Genomic DNA, 24,816 nt, shown 5'->3' on the forward strand with positions numbered 1-24,816 from the left:
AAAAAAAAAAAAAATTTGTAGAGTAAGAGTGACATTTTTTATAAAGTAATACTTTCATGAAGTATCATAACTATATCATATAACTTTTTGTCAGATAATTAATGTAGGTTAACTAGAAAATAAATGATGATGGTCTGATAGCCTAAGACACTATCTGGTTAAGAGAAATTAAATGATAAAATATAGATATTGATATGTAAAATAGACATCTGAATTAAATGCCAACAAAATGGCCTATGTCATCTTAATTACACTTATGATGCTTTTAGCATCAGTCATCAAATGAATTTATAAACATGTATAGAAAGATAGTTTTTTATTACAACAGGAAGAACAGCCCATTTGGGGAATACATACATTTTAGGAATATGTACATGTTATCTAAAATAAAAAAAAATAAAATTAAAATTGTGTTTTTAATTTCATGATCTTAACATACTAGCAAAATTTTATATTAATATTTTGTTCATAATTTAAAATGTATTCTTACACATCTCACCCAATCCACAGAAAAAAGTTGTAAGGTAGATGTATTACTCTTTTTATTGAAGAGATTCAAAGAAATAAATTTACTTTCTCAAAGTCACAGAGTCCAATAGCTTTTCATCAAACCATCAAACGTAGGTCATTTTACTTTAATTGCAAGACTTTTCCAGTTTTCTTTTGTGTTTTGTTCCAAGATAAAGAGCCTTAATAGAGCCTTAGATACTGAAGCCATCTACTGGATCTCATCTCAGTTACAAGTTAGGACACCAGATCAGTTTGTGTTATGTCGAAAGACATACATGTTGAAAATAATAGACTTTGTCTTATACTTTACTAATGTCAGTATTTAAAAAATATCTTTCTTATGTATATTAATCATTTCTTACAATGACCCAATCAACTAGAATAGTATTCACACCTTCATGAAGATGGAAGTGGCAACATATAAATAATTATTCAGTGAAAATGTCATTTGAAAGATAACATTTGAGTTATAACAAGATTGTTTTGGCACATAGGTCACTGTTACAATGACAAATTTTGATCCAAAACTTGAAAACTAGTATGCATTTTATTGATTAATTAATTAATTAATTAATTAATTTGATTTTTTATCAACAAAATGAACCATCAGTTTGAGGGAGAGTGAAGAAGGCCAGTTCTCAGCATTTATTATCAACCTTTCATGATGTAGGAACGACTGCTTAGCTTATTGAGCATCATTGTAGCATTAAATATTTAAAATATCCAAGTTTTTAAATATTTGAACAAAAAGTAGACCCTGATCTTAATTCATTGCTCTGTTTAATTAATTAAAGTATATTTTTTTTCTGTCATTAGACAAAGCCAGGGAAGAGGACTGCTTTATGGCAAAATAGAACTAATTTTATCCATATCCTTTATCATTTCACTTATTATAGAATTCACATTCATAATTTCTTGCTTAAAATAATATGTAGCCATAATATTTATACATCTTTAATCTCATTACAAATAGGTTGGGAGATCATTTTAAAAATTCATTATATTTTCCCTAACTTTAAGCTTACATTTTTCATTGTGAAATATACATGTGTGTATACATAGATACAGGTGTGGATATTTTTAACCATTGTCATATTATCGGGATTTTAAAATGATGACTTTCAATTTTGCTAGAATATTCTTTAATGTAAAAGAACAAACTAGGAGACATGTCTTTAAATACATTTGAAATAATAATCCAAGGACACTTTTAAGAAATTAGTGTATACAAATTCATGAAGGTAAAAATACTAATGTGATCAAAAATGATCTTTACTACTTACAGAATAACCAATTGCAATATCAAAAAGGAGCCCAGTTACCATTATCTGTGCCCTTGTGGTATATGACTTGTTATCAGTGCATCATTATTTCTGCCTTTGAGTGCACAATGCAAACAAATATAAGAGCAAATACTTCATTACCATGCTATTCAAAGTGTGGTATATGGACCAGTGCTTATATGCAAGCATGTTGTTCAATTGAGCCCTCAAGGAATATGCAGATTACACCAGAGTATAAAATTGGCTACTTCAACAAGCACATGTTTTATTTCAGCTGAATCTTTATTTCTCTCTCTCTCCCTCTCCCTCTCCCTCTCCCTCTCCCTCTCCCTCTCCCTCTCCCTCTCCCACTCCCTCTCCCTCTCCCTCTCCCTCTCCCTCTCTCCCTCCCTCCCATTCAACAGATTTCTCAAATAAGAAATCAGTGTGTCAAATTGTGTTCTGATCCAAACTTCTCTTTTCCCTGGGCACCAATTTATGAACCAGCTGCCTTGAATAGCATTGAAAATAATATCTAAATCATTTGTTTACTCTTCAAAGAAAAAAGAACAACAAATGAATTACCATTACTATCCTTTTAATTCTATTCCAAAGGCAAATTCCAGACAGAATCTATAAAATAGAGTTAGAATGCCCCTTGATCTATTTAATCAATGATGAAAAGTTTTCACAAACAACACCTCATCTATAAAAGTTTTCAACAGCTAAACAAATGGTTAACTTAGTTACTGCTAGCAGGTATAGGATGCAATTTGAATTTGAAGAAAAGCAATGGCAACTTTCAAACCAGTTTTAAAATTCATCCTGGAGGTGATGCCAGAATAGAATTAGAAGCCCACTGCGGTCTTTAAAATGCTCAACGCTGCATCTCCTTGGGACATGAATTGAGACAATAATAGAAATTAGACATAATTTCAGGATGAAGCCAACTCCAAGAAAGTTAATGAATTCAGACATTATTTAACATCTTGGAGCCCTATTCTGGAATAAATTTTAGGCCCATACTAAAGTAATAGAAATTATAGAGAAATTCTCTTTCAATTTGAGTAAATATCACTTCTCTAGATTATAGGTGAAATTGTGAGCAAAAGGTTTTTAATACCACAGAACAAATAGCTATCATAGGATGGAAAAATAAAAGTTTCACATGGAGTAACTTACAAAAAAAGTTGTTGGTGTTCAACACAGTTAAATTGATTCAAATTCTCAGGGCTCCATTTATCTTGCATTAGAAAGAGTGTTATCAATAAAGGACTAGGAACACACCCATATATTCCTGTTCACCAAAACCACATAGTGAGCTTTGACATACATTTAGTTTCTTTCCCGTCAAAGGCTTGAAGAGAATTGCTTCAACTATAATTATTATTGAAAAATGCTGACTTGTTCCTTGTCTATAGGACAGTGAAATTTGTGAAGAGTAGCTTTACTAACAAGACTGGAACCAGTTTGGTCTTTGTATCAGCATTATATTTGTCCCTCTTTAAATTTGTTTTTCTCTGAAATGTTTTCTTATACCTTTTGATGTACTATCATATTTTTACATTTGAAATTATTCATGCATGTCATAATGTCAGTTTGGTATAATGCTTGTGAGTATTCAAGACAGTATTTCACGTTTATTTATTGTCTTGCACGCAGGTGAATCTGGTGTGGAAGAGTGGTCCCAGTGGAGCACATGCTCAGTTACTTGTGGTCAAGGGTCGCAGGTGCGAACCAGAACTTGTGTATCACCTTACGGGACACACTGCAGCGGCCCATTAAGAGAATCAAGGGTTTGCAATAACACTGCCCTCTGTCCAGGTAGTGTTAGCAGCAACTACAACTGTGGATGTTATTGAATTATGTCATGCTACGCATTTGGAACAATTTGTTATTTTCATCTGAACTGGGTATAGACATTTTAATTAGAGTGGATAAGTGTAATTCTTACTCAACTGTGATATTTTACTATCTATGTGATTATTTCAGAGCAGTGAAGAACCTACATAAGTGACTGACTTCCTGTGGCAAATACCAGCTTCACATTTCTGTATCTGCTTCTTGTAGGATAAGGCTTACATATCTTTCCTATATTTTATATGTCAAAAATGCCCAATCGGATGCTTGAATAAAATATAATTTTACAGCATGCTAGAAATAGGATAGACATTGTTTAAGTCAGGGATTGACACAGTCTTTCAGGCCAAATAGCCAGCCGTTTTCCTACCATTTATTGAACCCTATAAGATAAATTAGTGTTCCTGATGAAAGACCAGTTATTTTATTTTATTAAATTCCCTGAAGTAATTACTCTTGTAGGAATCATTTACTCTTTTGAAAAAATTAAGTTATTAAAGAAAAAGAGAGAGATCTTTAATGTTTACTGGAACACTGCATAATAGCATACCCACCAAGGATCAGATTTTTTTATGTTGTATCAAAGTTTGGTTCTTATATCTGTGCACACATGCATTTAATAGATGTTTTTCCCTCTTGAACCACTGACATAAATGTAAAAAAAAAGTATTAATAGGAATCTGGCTTTTCTTTTAAAAAGTCTAAAGCACAGAATGTTAGGAATCCACATATTTATATTTTGTTCTAAACTTTTGGTGGATAAGTGACAGCAAAATTCCTGTCGACTGCACAGTCTTTCCAGAGGCCTCCAAAAGGGAGTGGATATAGATGTACTGGTGCTGTAGTAGCTTTGCATCTGCTAAGTAATGCTTAAAAGTTTCCTGTTGAATTCCATTTTCAGAAATAGCTGATTCTGTAGTTACTTAAAACAAGAGTAGAGAGTGGGTAGCATAAAAAAAGGGTGGGAATAAACCCAATTTCCTAACAGAATAGGCAAGTGGGATCCATTAAAAGACAGTCTGAAGGTGTTGTTGTTTAATGGGAATAAAGTTTCATTATTTGTAAGATGAAAAAGTTCTGAAGATCTGTTTCACACCCATATGAATATACCTAATACTGTTGAATTGTGCACTCAAAATTGTTCCAGTGGTAAATTTTATGTTATGTGTTTTTTATTACAATAATGAAAAACATGGGGGATATACAGGTAAAGAAAGTGGTGGGCAGAAGGTGTAGGAGGAATGAATGAGATAATGATGTAGGAGATCTTAGAACTGAAAGGTAGGAAAGCAGTAGATGAAGAAAGAACTAAAGTTAAACAGGGCAAAACATTGATGGCTATGAAAAAAAAAAAGAAGGATGCAAAAAACAGTAATTGCTTCTGAAAACAAGAACAATAAACAAGGGCTAATGGAAACAGACTAGATGAGAAAGAACATAAAGTAAAAACTAAAAAGATTCAGTTAAAAATAAATGCTTAAGGAGGTCATGGAAGGGAGAAGACCATGAGAAAAGATGCTTGAAAATAGGGATCACAGAGCAGAGTCTAGAGAGAGACACAAGTCAGGAGAAGGAAAACAATCAGAGAAGTGGGATCTGAGGATTCTAAAAGTGAAATCTTTAGACCACAAGAGTAAATGCTTGTGGATCTTCATTTGAGTATGAGTACAGTGACCCTCTGGAAGAACACTTACTTAACCTGGTGCCTACGTAGAGTATTCACTCTATGGGTCCCATGATCAAGTTTTCTTTTTTTGTTAATGTCAGAAGTGTTCCTTGAGATTTAAGCTGTGCTAGATGCATAAATTATCTCATCAGTGTCTATTTAATAGTCAAGAGGCTTTCAACATAATAAGGATAGAGTCTAATGGCAAAGGGCATTTGACTAGGTCCCAAAGAATTTTCATGCAGAGCTACATGTCCACTCACCAGCTATGCACATTCATAAGCTGACATTTGGAAATCTCCATCCTTCTGCCACAGGCTGCTGATTAAGCATCCACTGGGCACCAATAGCATCTGTAGCAGGAGGAGAGTACTTCTTCCACGTGCAACTGCCAAGCTCTCTCCCTCTGTCTGATGACCAGAAAACTGAGCAGTGTTCTCTGCTTACAAAGTTTTTCTTGATTTCTTAGCCTTTTATCCTTACATCTATAGAAAAAGATATAAGCAATTACTAAATTCCTTTTTACCATAAAGAGGGATGTTTGTCTTTCTAAATTTGGTTGAATAATACTGATAAGAAATGTCTATCTTGTAATCATTGTTATAGTTCAATTTGTTTAATTAAAGATAATGAACTTTGCTAATTTATATTTAATTTTCCAAATATAAAGAATAATTTAGCAACTTCTTAATTTTAAAAATGTAGGATCAGTATTCTAGTTTATGAAATTGCAATTTATTTTACATGGTTATTGTATGTGCTTTGAAATATTTTATGCTCACTATTATGGTTAATTGTCTGCCAAGCTGAAAACAGTGAATTTTAAAATAGTTTAAAATTTAAACAGTATTTTAAACAATGTAAACATCTTTCTAAAACAATAAATTCCCAAGAAAATTAGTTCAGAAACAAATAACCAACTTGAAATACTGTGGAAACTCAAAATATATTATCATTTAACTAATTAATATGACACAAGAAACAGAAAATTGAATATTAAAGTCACTTTCCATAAAACATATGGAATGATAGAATTAGGGATTATATTTATTTGTACTATAAAAGATGGATCACTAGTGTTATAAATAAACTTTTACTCAAACTATTAAAATTGCAAAGTATTTTTAAAAACTAATTATTAAAACTGTTATTTCTAATATGAATCTGAGATATCTGACCTCTTGTAAAATTTTTGCTTTGACATTATGTTCTCTTTAACAGCTCTTATTATTTAGAGTAGAAAATATGGAATAAACAGAAAGCAAATTGAGAAAATGACCTACATTTAATTCTATATTTACCAACCTGATTCAATTAGATTTATGGTCTAAAGTGTAGTTTTTCAACCTCTGCCAATTGGCTGTTGGCATTCTGATGTAAATCTTGGTTGCAGGGGGGGCCTGTCTTCTGCAAATTCAATGTCTAGCAACATCCCTGGCCTCTCACTAGGTACCTCTAGCACTTGATCTTTTTCTGAGTTTTGATGGCCAAAATGTTTCCAGACATTACCCAGTGTCTCCTGGGGGCAGATTTGCCTCTGGTTGAGAATCACTGATCTATGCCATATGTATCCTAATTCAATAGATGTCCATGTAGGCTGAAAAATAAGTTTGCATTTTATTTTTGTAAATGTCATAGTTGTCATATCCATTTATTTATTAAGGAAAAAACTTTTCACTGAAAGGAGTTACTTTATGTACAATAAAATCTAAATCATAGATATTTTTATTAATTATTTATTATTGTTTAATTTTGTAGATAATTTAAAATCTGGTGATAATATATCTTGTGTGTTTCATATTTTTTAAATTATATCTCTGGTCAACACAAAGAAGAGATATGATAATATAGCTGGTACCAAAGATAAAGAAGAAAACTATAAAATGGATGAAGCTATTGAAGTTAAATGTTTTTTTATGATTATTTTTCAAATTGACTATATAATTTATAGATTTTCATATTTGCCAAAAAGTAGAAAAATTTATGTAACAACTCTCCTTTAAAATGAAAACATAATTTTTAATAAATGTCTTATGAAATGTCTTTAAATATTATAAAGAATGTGATATAATTTCCCACTAATTCAATACTACTTAAAGTAACAAATTGTTAATAATTTACTACCTTTGTCAAATGAAAAACATTTTAAGCTTTTATGAAAGGATGTGAATAAGTCATGAAATGTCACCATGTAACAATAAAGACTGTTAAAAAGTACTAAGTAACATTAATTTTTGATGAATCCTGTTCCATGATTTAAGTAAACCCATCAAGATTAATCAGTATTTTCTGAAATTCATGGAGAAAATTTGCCAATTCAGCATTTTTTCTGGGATTGTGCAGTGCATATTAAAGCAATATAATTTTATAGAATAGAAAATGAAGAGAACCAGAAATATGAATCAGATAGTGTTAACATTTTATATATAAAAAGGAGAAGACAGGTTGCTTTTAAATGGAGAAATCTTGGTAATTGGAAAGAAGTACAAAAGTTGATAAAAATATAAATTTAACTTAAAAATACATTCATGTAAATTACTTTTAAATATCATTTTATAATTTGTTATATATAAATATACACATACACTCATATATATTAATATGCACATATTTTAAAACTATATGTGTATATTTAAAATTAAATATCATCTTACTATCTATCCTAATACTAATGGATACAAATTGGCTTTGGTTTTTCCAACTTTTCTTGGGAAAAATGAAAAAAAAATCTTAATTTATTTCACTTTCTTGTTCTTTTCTATGCTACTTTAAAATATTTTCCCAGCATGTAGGATAGAATCTTTAAGAGTTTGAATATTACTCAAATTTGGCTAATTTTCCCTATATTTGAACATATTTTCACCACCAGTTGAGGTAACTCAATAACATAAATAGAAAAGAATAGTATACCTCATTATTAAGGTATTATATTTGTGGGCTTCTTTTTAAATTTATTTATCTATGTTTTAAATTGTATATACCTGTGTATTACCTAATGCTTTGACATATATGCACATTGTAGAATTTTTAAATCTAGCTGTACTCAATGACAATATATTGTATTCTTAATATGATGTTAAGTAGTCTCACCACAAAAATAATAATCCTATGTGGTAGTACATTTTCCAGTTAGCTAAATTTAAGTATATTTTGATGTTTTTAAGGTAATGTTTTTATGGTCAGCATATACATGAATAAAATTCTAAATATATTGTACTTGCTCATATAATTCCTCTGCCACTTTATATGAATTTGTGCTTACCCCTGCCAATACTGAAGAGAAAATGAGCATTTTTTTTGTCATTTTCTACTATAAATTTTACCCTCTCCACTCCTCCCAGTGAGTGGCATTTCACTCTTCTGAAACCTTGAACTTAGAGTCTTCTAAGGCCAGAAGCTCACATCAAGACAGGAGCTTCTCAACAGAAGACTACTTGTTTTCTTGACTTCATTTTATTTGTGTTGTCCACAAGGTGCTATGGCTTACTACCCCAAATATAAAGTTTGGGATTACAGCAGTAATTTGAACATTCAGAGAAGGGATCTAAATTTTGAAGTCTGGTAGTCTTTTGTAAAAGATACCAGTATTTATTTAGAATTGTTATTATGAAGGAACAAAGATCATGTTGTTATGTCTGGTCAAGTTTAATCTCATTGTAATGAAATATGTGAAGTCTTGGTATATTCATAGTTATGTTTTCATAATCTTTGTTATATAACTTGGATTGTTAATGAAATTTATACAAATTAGGAGTACTTTCAGTTCTCCCAAGCTGTCAGAGAAAGAAGAGCGTCTTCTGATTTTTATGGCCATTAGAAAGAGATCCTCATGTTTACCACTCATTTTGAAATGGGGGAAAGAAGAGGATCTTATGCGAGTGTTTAAAATGACCCTCTTAGGCAAAGGTGGTTACTTTGAACCAAAAAATTTTAATAAAATATATTGATTTTCTAAAATGAAATTTAAAACCTTTTGAAATATATACCATCAATTTTCAGATTGTTTTCATTTTCTGATTCAATAAAAGTTTTTAATTCTCACACATTACAAGTATTAGAAGAATTAGTTTGGTCCTTGGTAATTTAAATGCAAATTTAACTCCAGAGGTTCATTTCTGTTATTAGAAATTTAGTTTTCTATATTCTACCTTAGTTAATCTTATTTTGACTTAAAAATAACTTGTGTTTTATGAAGAGGGAGAGAGGCACAAGGAATTTTTAAGCTTTTTGACATGAGCCATAACTACAAATGTAGAAAGAAGCGCATACAGTTTAATGTTATTTTAATGGATTTTAAATTAAAATTTCAATTTTATGGAAAATAAGACTGCTATTGCAACTAAATTTTAAAAGTATCCTCATACTTTATTCAATGAGTTTTTTTTCTTAATTATACAGAAAATAATCTTGGGCTTTACCATCTGGTTATTGAAGCTTCTTTGCTTTATTACAGTACATGGAGTTTGGGAGGAATGGTCACCATGGAGTTTATGCTCATTTACATGTGGTCGAGGCCAAAGAACAAGAACAAGATCATGCACACCTCCCCAGTATGGAGGGAGGCCCTGTGAAGGACCAGAAACACATCATAAGCCTTGTAATATCGCCCTCTGTCCAGGTGAGCATATTTGCATTTGGTGAACTTTGCATTTATATGCTTTATATACAGTTCCTAGTGTACATAGGATATAAAAGAATAGAACTCTTTTAGTCACATTGGAAAATGTGTTCCCTGGTTATTGTTTCTTGCCCCAAATTGGTTACCTTCCCATACTCAACCATTTATAACAATATATATTTTCTTGAGTGAGTATGAATCAAGATTCACCTTTATTGGATTTCTATAAATGTGTATATTAATGTTTTCCAATGAGTTTTATCTACAATTGATTTCCCCTTCTAAGAAAATTTCAAGAATTCCTAAGATCTTGAAATTGATTGTTACTCTCATATGATAACTAGAAAGATTTTATTTAGTGGTGGTTCTCCCTCTGTCATCCCTTCATGCTCATTCAATTAAGGAAGGGAATTGCCACTGACTGTGTGTGAAAATGACAGATACTTGGTAGGATGTTGGACTTTTCAGATCTACTGCTGGCTGCATAAAATGATTAATCATAAATGATATATAATATTTATGTGGTTATGGAAGACTGTATATTCTGTTCTTGGAACATATTTATGTTGTGTTAAATTTTCTGTTTCAAATCTATTCTATCTTTATTAATTTCACCAATTATGACACAGAGAAGTTTTCATAACACTATTATTTAGATTATTCACACATTCAAACATAAATATGTCCAAAATGAATAGAACTGATCTCTATCTTCAAGAGGCTCACAATTTGGGGGCGGGGAGGAATGCATACACAAAAATGACATATTCTCCCAGAAAAAGATAGATATGAATGATGTTTGGCAAAAGCTATCAAGAATGACAAATGACTATAAAAATTCATTCATTAACTCTTTGGGAGATTTTCTGTTTGGTCACATCTTCTGCGTATGCAAACAACATACCCAGAATCCCAGTTATGTTGGGTCCATCTCACATCAGTCCCATTATCCATCTCACATTCAGTCCCATTTACACTCTAAACTCCCCCAAATCAATATCTTATGGTATGAGACAGTGCTTCAAATTTCTGAAATTTTAACTATCTAAAACATTTGAAGATTTGAAAAACTATATAAACACTCAAATAACAAGCTAAATTCTCCCCATTACTTCAGAGAAGAACTACTAAATTCTTATACTTAACGGCATACAGTTAGGTATAAAGGAATTTTATTGAACAGGACATTATAAATACGAGTTATGAATATAATCCATATAAGCCAATAGCCTTGTAATTATGGTATTGGGAAATGAAAGTTATGATTACTTGTTTGTAAATTACTCACAGAATATCAGTTCATTGGATAGGTTTTATTCTTTCTATATATAAATGCGTAGATGGGCACACACACGCATACACATTCATATCCTATCTTTTCTCTAAGGGTTTGGGAAAGTTTATTCAAAGTTTTGAATTTGTATAATGTATAGTGCTGTTCAGTGACATTAATGGAGAATCAAATATAGTTCACTCTTATTTGTTTATGGTGTATGAAAAAATAAATTTTGGTAAATAAAAAGTAATAGATAACTAAAGAACTTGTTAATACTTTGATTTTTATTACTATTTTTTATCTCAGTTGGTCCAGGAGTATACAAAGATATAGCATCATTAATCAGTTAAAATATTATAATCCGATTTTCTCATAATCTACTTTCCATGAAGAACACTTTCAGGAATAAAACACTTGGACATTAGGGTATAAGGAGGCTATATTGTGAGAATTCAAATGTGAAGACTCATTTTCCTACATTGATATAGTTGTGGCTCTATCATTCAAGTAGTAACCATTTGTGTTTTTGAGCTGGCTGGTGTTTAATGGTGTTATACTATCCTTGGGATCGCTCTAAGACAGCTAAAACCAAATTACTTAATTTCATGTAGTTCATTTCAGGACGTTATGCTTTTATGTTATTTGTAAATCTGGCCCATCCAGTATTCTTTCATAAATGAGCATTATAGGTCCATCTCTGTGTACATCTCTGTGTACTTAAATTCATCATGAGTTGTTTCTTTCTCCTGTTATGTTGATTCTTAAATTTAGTTATACAATAAAAGATGTAAAACTTTTATCATGTTATATTCTTAATTTATTTCTGATATGAAAGGAAACTCTAATAATTGAGATTTTAAAAAATACTTTCATATTCTGCCAAAATATTTGTGCATTATTATTTATAAATATGTAAGATGTATTTTGTGCAAACATGAGCAATTCCCCTTAGAACTAATTGTCTTATAGCTAAACTCACTGATTATACCTTCAGGGATTATAAAACCATCATTAATCATCAACTAGGTATAAGACTACTGAGAATATAATTCCTTATCTCAAAAATTTACAATCTCTTATGTAGATTCAGTCATAAGAATATGAAAAGCTGAATGCAGTTTTGAAATTATATGTAAGTACTTCAGCCTGGGTGAAAAGTGATTATTTGAAGATTCAGTGGTTTGGGTAACATTTCTTCTAGCCATGCTACCTATTTCTTAGATGTCCTCTTATGGGATTAAGCTATGACAGGAGTTGTTTCAGTAGTGAAGAAGTAGGATATGTTCCACACTAGCTGTTTTTTGATTGGACCTAGTATGAAGTGCAGACAAGAAGAAGATGGCAAAAACCACAAATTGCATCAGTACTCATCACTAAATCTTTTAAGATTTGAAAATGTGAACTGTAGTAAGGGCAGTGCCAGTTTACTGTGGGATTGTGCTACAACGGCATTCCAGAATCTTGCTTTAAGAAACAGGCATAACCCCTACAATGAAGTAAACACCATATAGGGATGAGTGTATTGTTCACATTCAATAGTGAATTTTTTTTATTTGTGCATAATTTGCTATTTATGTATGAATAGATAATGTCCTATCAGATACTTTTCTTAGTCAATATCCAACCTTCTCCCGCTTCTGTTAGAGTGAAAACCATCTGCTTGGGATGGATATAAAGAGAGACAAAAGAAAGGAAAGAAAGACATGGCATTTCCTAATTTTTTGTAATTAGTAAATTGTAATTACATTCCTAATTTGATAATTAGCAATTAATAATTGCTAATTGAAACTAATAGTTTCAATGTATATACCATGTCTGAGAACAGGGGTTCATGTCGATGGGGAAGGACATCAGCAGCACAGAGTATGGGGTAACAACAGGAATTCACTATTATTCATTCACTTTCTCATAAATACAATGTGATCTCCATTTCCTACTTTTGTCATCTATACTACTAAGTAACATGAATATTACTGAAGTGTGTGTGTGTGTGTGTGTCTGTGTGTGTTTAATAGTCTTTGGGGTCTGTTTCTCTTATCTCACCAAACTTAAAGTTCAGTAAAATCTATTTTTTTTAATTTTCTCTGAATTTTCATTGTAGTTACTAATTAAATATTGAGTTTAGAATGGTTTAAATTGGTATATTTGAGTAAAAGGAGCCCCTCTCCTATTTCCTACTTATTTTTCCATTGAACTTTGTACCTGGTAATATCTAATAAATTACTAGTGAATAGATTTTTTTAACATTCAAATATCTGAATTTCTAGTACTCATCCCAATTTTTAAAGGATATCTTCTACATCTATTTAGTAATATATTAATGTGGTATTATAGAAGGATCTTGGATTTTCACCAAAGGACACATTTAAATTTAGATTTTTAACTCATAATATAATTGTGACACTCCTCTGATCCATAGTTTCTTCATCTTTAAAATGTGGATGTTAGCAATATCTACTTCACAGGACTATTAGGAGAACTATGTGAAGTGCTTCATAAACTGAAAACACTTAAATTATTATTACTTGTATTATATCAGTACCCTTGAGCCAATGTCCACCAGGATCATAAGCTAAGTTTGTTATCTTCAGCCATGAGAAAACACTAACAAGGAGAACTGTGAGGCATCTCACAGAGGGTTAAGAAAAGAAAAGTTAAGAAAAGACTTTGGTTTACACAGTTAGGTGCTTTCAGGGAGACTCAGGAACATTGTTCTGGGTTGGCTGTGGTTATGAAGGAAGAACAAGTCTACAAGTCTATGATGGGCTATATTGATAAACTGTCTAAAAAAAGGAAGACTATAATTGGTAAAGAAGTAGCATCCACTCATTTTAGCTCTGGTGCCTTGTAGATTGTACTGTGTCCTTGGTTTTGTCTCTGAAGTGAATGTGTCTGATATTGATGTTCTCATAGATGTCTTGGGTCCAGGGAAATACATGAGTCCTACTGTAAGTACCAGACATGCTATGAAGATCAGAGATGTCAGCTATGTCAAACCAATCCCTAGTGTCCCTTCATAGTGACTATTCTCCTACCATGCTCTACTTTGGATGTCTCTTACTTTCCCTGATGTTTAACTGGAGAAGAGCATCAGTCATAATGGAATGTTTGAGTTTTTCTAGTTTGCTCACCATTAAAATTATATAGATATATATCCTGAAAATAATACTTAAATAAACTTTTCCAAAACTAAACACATAAGAAAACTCAAAAGCTTAAGTTCTCAGTTCAAAACCTCAAGTTTCCTTTATAGTAAATTGCTATGTAAGTAAAATTTTCCTTGTGAGTAGTTGAACATTAGAAAACCCCATTATTCCAGTTGGTTCCTCATTAATGTTTCAGTTTTTTTCATTTCTCAACATGATACCTATTCATGTAGTAGAGTGCAAATAAAACAGAGAAAATGAGTAAAAAAATGAGTGACAGATAAAATCGAAAATGAATGATGAAAGAAATAAATTAGCAGATAAGTAATTTTATTTATATATTGAAATATGTATAAATAAGTCTAATTATCTGATTTAGTGTGAAATAAAGTGATCTGGAATTTAGAACACATGAATTAAGTCTTTGTGCTAATACTAAATTTAAGCAACTAATTTATCTAAACATTCCTCATCTTTCCTATTTATAAAATGGAGCCAGTATTCATTATCTTTTCACGTCATTGGGATTGATTGAGATATGATTATAATTACCTGGATGTATCTTGAAAACTATATAAAAATATAAAGTAGAGGATATTTGTCAATATTTATATAAGGATATTACTTTAATATTAAGAAATTTTGCATCTATTGAGATGATCATATGATTTTTATCTTTAAGTCTATTGATGTGATGAATTACATTTACTGATTTCCATATGTTGAAACAACCTTTTATCCCTGGATGAACCCTACTTGATCATGGTGCACTATCTTTTTGATATGTTTTTGTATTCGATTTGCCAGAATTTTATTGAGAATTTTTGCATCTATGTTCATTAGAGATATTGGTCTGAAGTTTTATTTCTTTCACATGTCTTTGTCTGGTTTTGGAATCAGGGTGATATTGGCCTCATAGAATGTATTTTCATGAAATAGTTTGAGAAGTATTGGTGTTAGTTATTATTTAAAGGTCTTGTGGAACTCAGCTGTATAATCATCCAGTTCTGGGCTTTTCTTGGTTGGTAGGCTTCTGATGGTGTCCTCTATTTCCTTGCTTGAAATTGATCTGTTTAAATTTTGTATATCATCCTGATTTAATTTGGGCATATCATATGCCTCTAGAAATTTGTTGATACCTTTGATATTTTCTATTTTATTGGGCTACAAATTTTCAAAACAATTTCTAATTATCTTCTATATTTCTGTAGTGTCCATCATAATATTTCCTTTTTCATCATGGATGTTAGTAATTTGAGTTTTCTTTCTCCTTCTCTTCATTAGCATAGCTAATGGTTTATCAATTTTATTTAATTTTTAAAAGAACCAACTTTTTGTTTTGTCAATTTTGTGAATCATTTCTTATGTTTTAATTTCATTCGTTTCAGCTCTGATTTTAATTATTTCCTGTCTTCTACTGCTTTTTAGGCTGATTTTCTCTTCTTTTCTAGGGCTCTGAGAAGTAATGTTAGGTCATCTATTTGTTGACTTTTTCTTCCTCTAAGGAATGAACTCCATGCAATGAACTTTCCTCTTAGAATTGCCTTCATAGTGTCCATAGATTTCAGTATGTTCTATCAGTGTTCTCATTTACCTCTAAGAATTTTTTTTAATCTCCTCCTTGATATTTTTTGCAACCCATTGTTCATTCAGTAGCATATTATTTAGTTTCCAGGTGTTGGAGTATCTTTTATTTTTTATTTTATCATTGATTTCTAATTTCATTCCTTTGTGGTCAGATAGAATGTAGGGTAGTATCTCTGCTTTTTTTTTTTTTTTGTATTTACTAAGATTTGCTTTGTGGCATAATATATGCATTCCTTCATGTTCAAAACACTAGAAAAACTAGGGATATCAGGAACATACCACAACATTGTAAAGGCTATCTATGCTAAGTCCTAGGCCAACATCATTCTAAATAGAGAAAAATTGGAAACATTCCCTCTAAAAACTGGAACAAGACAGGGATGCCCTCTGTCACCACTTCTATTTAACATAGTTCTTAAAACTCTAGCCAGAACAATCAGACAGACTAAAGAAAGTAAAGGGATATAGATAGGAAAAGAAGAACTCAAATATCACTATTTGCAGATGATGTGATTCTATACCTAGAAGACCCAAAACATTTCACCAGAAATCTCCTAAAACTTATAAATGAATTCAGCAAAGTAGCTGGATATAAAAATCAACACCCATAAGTCAAAGGCATTTCTGTACATCAATGACAAACCTCTGAAAGAGAAACTTGGTAAACCACCCCACCACTCCATTTACAATAGCCAAAAAAAAAAAAAAAAATCTTGGGAATACACATAACAAAAGAGGTGGAAGACCTCTATAATTAAAAATATAGCATACTAAAGAAAGAAATTAAAGAAGACTTTAGATGATGGAAAGCTCTACCTTATTCTTGGATAGGCAGAATTAATATTGTCAAAATGATCATGCTACTAAAAGCACTATACAGATTCAATGCAATCCCAATCAAAACCCTAATGACATTCCTCATAGAAATAGAAAAATCAATCATAAAATTCATCTGGAAAAATAAGAGATCCAGAAAAGCCAAAGCAATACTTAGCAAGAAGAGTGAAGCTGGTGGTATTACTATTCCAGACCTTAAACTATACTACAGAGCGATAGTAACAAAAATGACATGGTATTGGCACAAAAATCAACCTATAGACCAATGGTACAGAGAATAATTCACATTATTGCAGTTATTTTATATTAGACAAGGTGCCAAAAGCATACATTGAGAGAAGATAGCCTCTTCAACAAACGGGGCTGGGAAAACTGGAAATCCACAAGTAACAAAAATGAAATGATCCTTCTATCTCTCACCATGCATAAAACTCAACTCACAGTGGATCAAGGACCTAGAAATTCAACCAGAGACCTTGCACCTAATGGAAGAAAAAGTAGGCCCAAGTCTCTATCATGTCAGATTAGGCCCCAACTTCCTTAATAAGACTCCTGTAATGCAAGAATCAAAACCAAGAATCAATAAATTGGATGTATTCAAACTAGAAATACAATAGAAATTGTTTTCTTTTCAGCAAAAGAAACAATCACTGAGGTGAATAGAGAGCCTACAGAATGGGAGTAAATTTTTACCACAGGTACAGCAGATAGGACACTGATCTCTAGAATACATAAAGAACTCATAAACCTTAACACCAAAAATACCAAATAACTCAGTCAATAATTGGGCCAGGGAACTGAAGAGACTTCTCAAAAGAGGATGTTCAATCAATCAACAAACATATGAAAAGATGTTCAACATCTTTAGCAATTAGAGAAATGTAAATCAAAACTACTCTAAGATTTTATCTCACTCCAGTCAGAATGGCAGCTATCAAGAATACAAACAACAATAAATGTTGGTGAGGATGTGGGGGAAAAGGCACACTCATATATTGCTGGTGCATATGCAAATTGGTGCAGCCAATCTGGAAAGCAGTATGGAGAATCCTTGGAAAACTTGGAATGGATCCAGCCATTCCGCTCCTTGGTTTATACCCAAAGGACTTAAAAACAGAACACTACAGGGACACAGCCATATCAACATTTATAGCAGCACAATTTACAATAACTAAATTGTGGAACCAACCCAGATGCCCTTCAGTAGATGAATGGATAAAGAAACTATGGTATATATACACAATTGGAAATTACTCAGTATTAAAAGAGAATAAAATCATAACATTTTCAAGTAAATGGATAGAGTTGGAGAATATAATGCTAAGTGAAGTAAGCCAATCCCAAGAAACCAAAGACCAAATGTTTCCTTTGGTATGAGGGTGCTGACTCATAATGGTGATGGGGGGTCGCATGAAAGAAATAGAGGAACTTTAGATAGGGTAAAGGGGAGGGAGAGGGAGGGAGGGGGCAAAGTGGTAGGAATGATGGTGGAATGGGTTAGACATCATTACCCTAAGTGCATGCATGAAAACACGAATGTTGTGAAAATACTTGTGTACAATCAGTGACTTGAAAATTTATGCACTGTATGTGTAATATGAAATGAATTGCATTCTGACATCACATGTAACAAACTAGAATAAATAAATAATTTAATTAAAAAAGAAATTTTGGAAAAAATAGGTCAGATAAACTCAACATATTATATCATTTTAGAGTTCTACAGCCATGATCATACACTCAAAGAGATCTCTCTGGTTTATACTAGGGAGCAGTACTTACCTATGGGCTTGTGTTTTCTTTGGGCTGAACAGTGTCATACTGGCTGTCCTATATATTTGAGAAGTTTCCAGGCTCCCCACTAGAGGGAATGTGTTGGGTTGTAGTTTCCAAGTATATTTGCATACTCCTATAAACCCTGAGAGAGGAAGAATCACCCAAGGGTAAGTCCTCGGGAGCATCCTTTGATCCAAATATCTCTATTATCTAAAGCAAGAGATTTCAGTATCTTGCTGACCTAAAAATTCTATCCTCAGCCTTTATAAGAGGATGACCTTCCAGTTGTACCTCGGCAGGGAGCCCTTCTGGTGAAGACTGTCAGTGGGAAGATGCTAAACATTTGCCTGACCTTCGTTCAAAGGTCCACAGTTGTCTGTAGTGAGGATGTTATAAATTCCAATTCAAATACTGCCTCATTAACCTGTTCTTTAATTAATTTGGATCTTATCCTCTTAACTTTCTTGTTTGCTGTATGTCAATTATATTTGTTTTCTTTCATTTTAGATTTTTATCATTACTCTAGTAATCTTTTAATTCTTAGCTGATAAGATTTTTAAAAATCATTTGTAACCTTAGCTTAGTTCATTTTGCTACTCATTCTTTTAATTGTTTTTGTTTGCCCTTCCTTGCCAGTGGTCCCACCCCACCTACAAGCCTTTTGAACCTTACCCTGGTCACTTGCTTACATATTCATGTTTGTTTTCTAGGAATGATATTTGCATTTTGATATTTTCTCCTTTATAATTTATTTTAAAATAGCAAGGAAAAAAACAGATTTTTTTATTCAGCATATGTTCAGAGCAAAAAGCCTTGTGGTCTGATGGATTTTCCAGATCCCAGGGTAACTCCTAACTCAGTGCAGGTTTGAACTCTCCAAATTTGTTTTATCTAAATCAGAATGCTTCAAAGCCAGGAGCCAGGATTCTTCTCCTCGCATCTCTTCCATATATTTGCCTTAATCAGTCAGCAGTATTTAACTTTGAAAAATTGCTGAAATGATAGTTTTATTATCCAAAATATGCATGATTCGATGGATAGACACACAACCTATTTATTTTGTGGTTTTTATTATCTGAGATATTCTATTTTCTCACCAGTTATTGATCAAGATGTGAAAATAGACTGAAAAAAGCAACATGTTTTTTTAATTGCCATAGAATTTAGTTTGGGCCTTGTCCACAGAAATAGTTTTTTCTTCCAGGTGAACACAATTGCAGCTCCATATGAATATGACAGGAGCAAGTCCAAACAACAATGTAAACATCAAAAGCCTAACAATTTGTGTTTGCAGTTTTAACTCTTCCAGGTCCAGAAAATCTGGTGCATTGTCATATTGCTAAAATGAAACACTGTCTCATGTGACATTGGTGCATAAGGAAACACATTATATAATTGCATGACAGTCTGATCTCTCAGCATTCTCCCTGCTTCAAAACATAGCCTTATTTTTCTCTGTTCTTAGTCACCTTTGCAGATCGGCTTATAAAGCAATAGGCATTTGGAGCTTTTAAACTGAAAAAGAAAAAAATAGAAATCCAACTTCAAGTGCTTGTGATGGAAATGAAGAGAAATCAAACAGGCTATGAAAATGTTGATTATGACCTGGTTGAATATTATGGAAGAAATTATGTTCTCAAATGCAGTGTTTACCAAATGGTGTTCCATAGGGAGTGGGAGAGATGAGGGGTTACATTTCAAATAAATTTGGAAGCGCTGTTAGTTTTGAAATATGTAGCACATTGTTGCTATCTATACTCTCCCTACTGTGCAATGGCACACAAGCACTCCTTACTCCTGACTGATCCTAGAAGGGGTTGATCAACCTTTTCCCATTCCTCCTTCCCTTCTCCTCTTCCCAGTCTCCACTAACCACCCTTCTACTCTCACCTTCTACAGGATTAGCTTTTTTAGATTCCACAAATAAGATCGTGTGATACTTGTCTTCCTGTGCCTGGTTTATTTTACTTAGTATATTGATCTCTATTTTCATTCATGTTGTCACAAATAACAAGATTTTGTTCTTTTGGGGGTAGAATGGTATTTCATTGTGTATATGTGCCACATATTCTTTATCCATTTATCAATTGATGGATACCTCAGTTGTTTCCATTCCTTGACTATTATGCATAGGGCTCTAATAAACATAGGGATACTAATTTTTCCTTAACATACTGATTTTCTTTTCCTTGGACATGTACCCAGCAGTGAGATTGCTGGATCATATGGTAGTTCAATTTTAAAATTTTTGAGGAATATCCATACTGTTTTCCATGGTAGCTGTACTAATTTACATTCCCACCAAAAATGATCAAGTAGTCTCATTTCTCCACACCCTTGCCAGCATTTAGTGTTTTTATTTTTGTTTTGTTTTTGCAGTGTTGACCATTGAACCCAGAGCCGTGTACATGGTAGACAAATGCTTTACTACTGAGTTACTCTACCAGTCCATCTCAAATCATTTTAATAATGGACATTCATACTAAGTTGAAGTGATTTTTCATTGTGGTTTTGATTTGTGTTTTCAAGATGATCAATGATGTTGAACAATTTTTTTTTGTGTGTATGGACCATTTTGGCTATTTGTATGTTTTCTCTAAAGAAATGTCTACTTAGGACTATTGTCAATTTTAAAATAAGTTTTTTTGTTGTTGTTGTTATTGTTTGGCTATTGAGTTTTTGGAGTTTCTTATAGAAGCTGGATATTAACCTTTTGTATAGTTCTCAATTATTTTCTTCTGTTCTGTAAGTTGTCTCTTCACCCTGATGATAATCTCCTTTGTTGTGCCAAAAGTTTTTAGTTTAATATAATCCCATTTGTCACCTTTTGCTTTTGTTTCCCGTGCTATTGGCATCTTATTTTTAATACCCTGTCCATTTTGTTGTGCTAAAGTGTTTTCCCTGTTTTCTTCCAGTAGTTTCATCATTTCAGGTTTTGCATTTAATTTGTCGTACAAGTTGATTTTTGTGACTGGTGAGAGATAAGGGGTCTACTTTCATCCTTCTCCCTGTGGATATCCAATTTTTGCCTCTGTTCTTTACTCTGTGCATGTGGTGTTTTGTGCTTATTGATTTGCATCTCCCAGATCAATCTCACTTGAGCCCATTAAGTAATCTTTTTAATGGGCTGTTGTTTCTATGTTCATCATTTTTGTTGTTTCCTTGTCTTGTTTTGGTTTCAGGTTTTTCTAGCTTCATAAAATGTGTTTAGAAGAATTCCTTCCTCTTCAATTCTTTGGAGAGAATTGGTAGTTATTCTCTGTTTAGTATAACTCAGCAATGCAGTCCAGTATTATTTGAAGGGTGTTTTTTTGTTATTGTTGTGTTCAGGTTGTCCATTCCTTTGTGACTCAACCTTGATAAGGTATATGCATGCAGGAATTTGTCCATTTCTTCTGGGTATCAAATTTGTTGGTGTATAGTTGTAATTTCTAATGATCCTTTGTATTTTTGTGCTGTTATAATGTTTATTATAATGTCTACATTTTCTTCTCTGATTTTATTACTTTGAATCTTCTTTCTAATTTTCTTTGTTTAGCCAACTGTTTATATATTCCATTTATCTTTTCAAAGAACTGGCTGTTTCATACCTCTTTTGTAATTTTTTCTGTTTCTGCTCAGATATGTATTATTTCTTTTCTTTTACTAATTTTGTATTGTGTTTGTTCTTGTTTTTCTAGTTCCTTGATACATAATAACAGGTGGTTTACTTGAGTTTGGTTTTCTTTTTTTTCTTTCTTTTTATTTTTTTGATGTAAGTATCAATTGCTATAAACTTCCCTCTTAATAATTTTTTTAACTGTTATAGCTTTTGGTATGCTTTCTCCATTTTCATTTGTTTCAAGAAATTTTTAAATTTTCTTCTTGATTTATTCCTTGATTCACTGGCTCAAGAGGAAGATGTTTAATTTCCATATATTTGTGTAATTTTCACAAGATTTCTTGTTATTGATTTCTAGCTTCATTACATTGTGGTTAGAAAAAAATACTCAATATGATTTCAATTTTTAAAGATTTGAAACCTGTTTTGTGACCTATCTATGTATGATCTGTCCCTGAGAATGTTCCACATGTTGATAAGAAAACTGTGTATTAAGCAGCTGTTGGAGACAATGTTCTGTAGATATTATTTATCCTTCTGATCTAGGGTACAATTTAGCTCTCATGTTTCTTTATTGATATTCACCTGTATTATCTATCCATTGCACAAAGTGGGATATTAAAGCCCTATCATTACATTGGAGTTTATCTCTTCTTTTAGGTCTATAATATTTGTTTCAGTTATTTGAGTTATCTGATATTGGGTGCATTAATATTTAGAATTATTTTCCCTTGCTCAGTTGACCACTTTATCATTATATAATGACCTTTCTTGATTCTTTTTGCTGCTTTTGACTTAAACTCTCCTTATAGTTTATAAATATGCCTATTGCTGCCAGGTGTGGTGGTCCATGCCTGTAATCCCAGTGGCTGGGGAGGATGAAGAAGGAGGATAGCAAATTCAAAACAAGCCTCAGAACTTCAGCAAGGCCATAAACAACTTAGTGAAATCCCATCTCAAAATAAAAATACATGAATAAATAAAAAGGACTATGGATGTGGCTCAGTGGTTAAGCACTCCTGAGTTCAATTTCTGCTACCAAATGTGTGTGTGTGTGTATCTTTTGGATCCCATTTGCATGGAATATCTTATTGCATCTTTCAATTTCAGTCTATGAAAATGTTTAAAGACAAAGTGAATTACTTCAAATAGTGCATAACTATGTCTTTAAAATACAACATTTTTTAACAGTAGAGGCACAGTTTTAAACAATATAATATAATAATCCCTGTATTATATCTAAAATGGCATTCCAAACAAAATATCATAAATATAGAATTTGGTTTCCAGGGCTTTATAACCCCTCAAACCACTGGTCTAATCCAGCACAATAAAAGGATCCACCCTTTATGTATTTGATTAAGTAGCATTCTCAACCTGACTCCACTCTTCTATACCTTATCACCAAATATATGGCTCCAAATCCATTAACTCTCACAGATTGATCCATTTCTTTCTACACCCAATGTTGCTATCACAATTCAAGCCACCGTTAGCCCTATCTGGACTATAATGTAGTTTCTTAGTGTCTCCAAACATTCTTGCCCCTATACAATTCATTCTTGATATGACAAAAATTAAGTTTGAAAATGTAAATTTATGACTTTCCTACTAAAATCCTATCATAGCTATACTTCTTCCTTGGTCACATTGCCAGAGAACCCTGAAGATCTGGCTTCTGCACACCATCTGAGCTCATCTCCTGCCTCTTTCTCCTTGTCATGATCTCCACAGGACTCAACCTTCTTTATTTTCTGGAGCACACACAATTTTGGGGACCTTACACCTTTGTACTTGGACAGAGCTTTCCACAAGACTTTGATTCAGACCCAGCTGTGGTACTGTCTCCTCAGAGAGGACTGGCAGAGCATTTTCCTATCACAGTACCCTCCTCACATTCTCTTCCTAACACCTCTAGCTGAGGCTTTTATGTGTTGATTTATTTATTTACATGATTATCATTAGTCTCTCACATATCTACCCAGAGTATATGTTTGTGAGGGCAGAGCTTAGTGGGTCTTTGTCACCACAGTCCTCCCAGGTCCAAGAAGACACAGCCTAAACTGTCAGTAAATCTTTATTTACTAGTGCTTATGAGATTTCAGTAGGAGGTGGGGAGTGTTTAACACTGACATATCAGAGAACTCTTTCTGTGACAAAATACCAAGTTGTGAATCAGTTTTCAATAAGATTACAGTTTTAGAACAATAGTTTGAGGTTTGTTTTTGTTTTCTTTCAAATTTGTAATAAGTTTGCAATTACCCTGGAAGGCCTCTCTTACAAATATGGAGGGGTCAACTGAAAACATAGGACTGACACTGTATATGGGGGTAGGAGAAGGGAGGGGCATTGACTGTCTCTATTAGCTACGTGCCAAACCTGTCTCTATTAGCTACGTGCTGCTCCCTCACCACTTTGGCTTCCCAGTTAAACATGAGATATAAAATAAAAAGCTCTTCATTCATGTCCTAGAATATCTACATGAGGGGCAATTAAAAAAAAAGAACTATAGATATGGAACATGGTAAATGGTTTTTATTCTCAAATATTTCAATATTTATCTCTGAAAGATAATGCATATTTCCTCTTTGGAAATTTGTAGATGTTCAAAACAGAACTTAATATCTACCTCCCAAAAACCTTACTACCCTCCATTTTTTTTTCTACTTAATAAAAT

The 24,816-nt window shown here is 32.4% G+C and overlaps 1 protein-coding gene across 1 annotated transcript in view; it reads left to right on the forward strand.

Moving 5' to 3' along the window:
- ADGRB3 (adhesion G protein-coupled receptor B3) overlaps positions 1-24,816 on the forward strand; it is a 696,487-nt gene that overhangs the window by 270,365 nt on the left and 401,306 nt on the right. Inside the window, exons 5-6 of the mRNA XM_081296489.1 lie at positions 3,435-3,596; positions 9,752-9,916. Coding sequence (XP_081152615.1) covers positions 3,435-3,596; positions 9,752-9,916 — 327 coding nt within the window. The remainder of the gene's footprint in view (positions 1-3,434; positions 3,597-9,751; positions 9,917-24,816) is intronic.

The sequence above is a fragment of the Spermophilus citellus genome (genome assembly GCF_964194105.1).
Source record: "Spermophilus citellus genome assembly, chromosome: 5".
In the NCBI taxonomy this organism is placed as follows: Eukaryota; Metazoa; Chordata; class Mammalia; order Rodentia; family Sciuridae; genus Spermophilus; species Spermophilus citellus.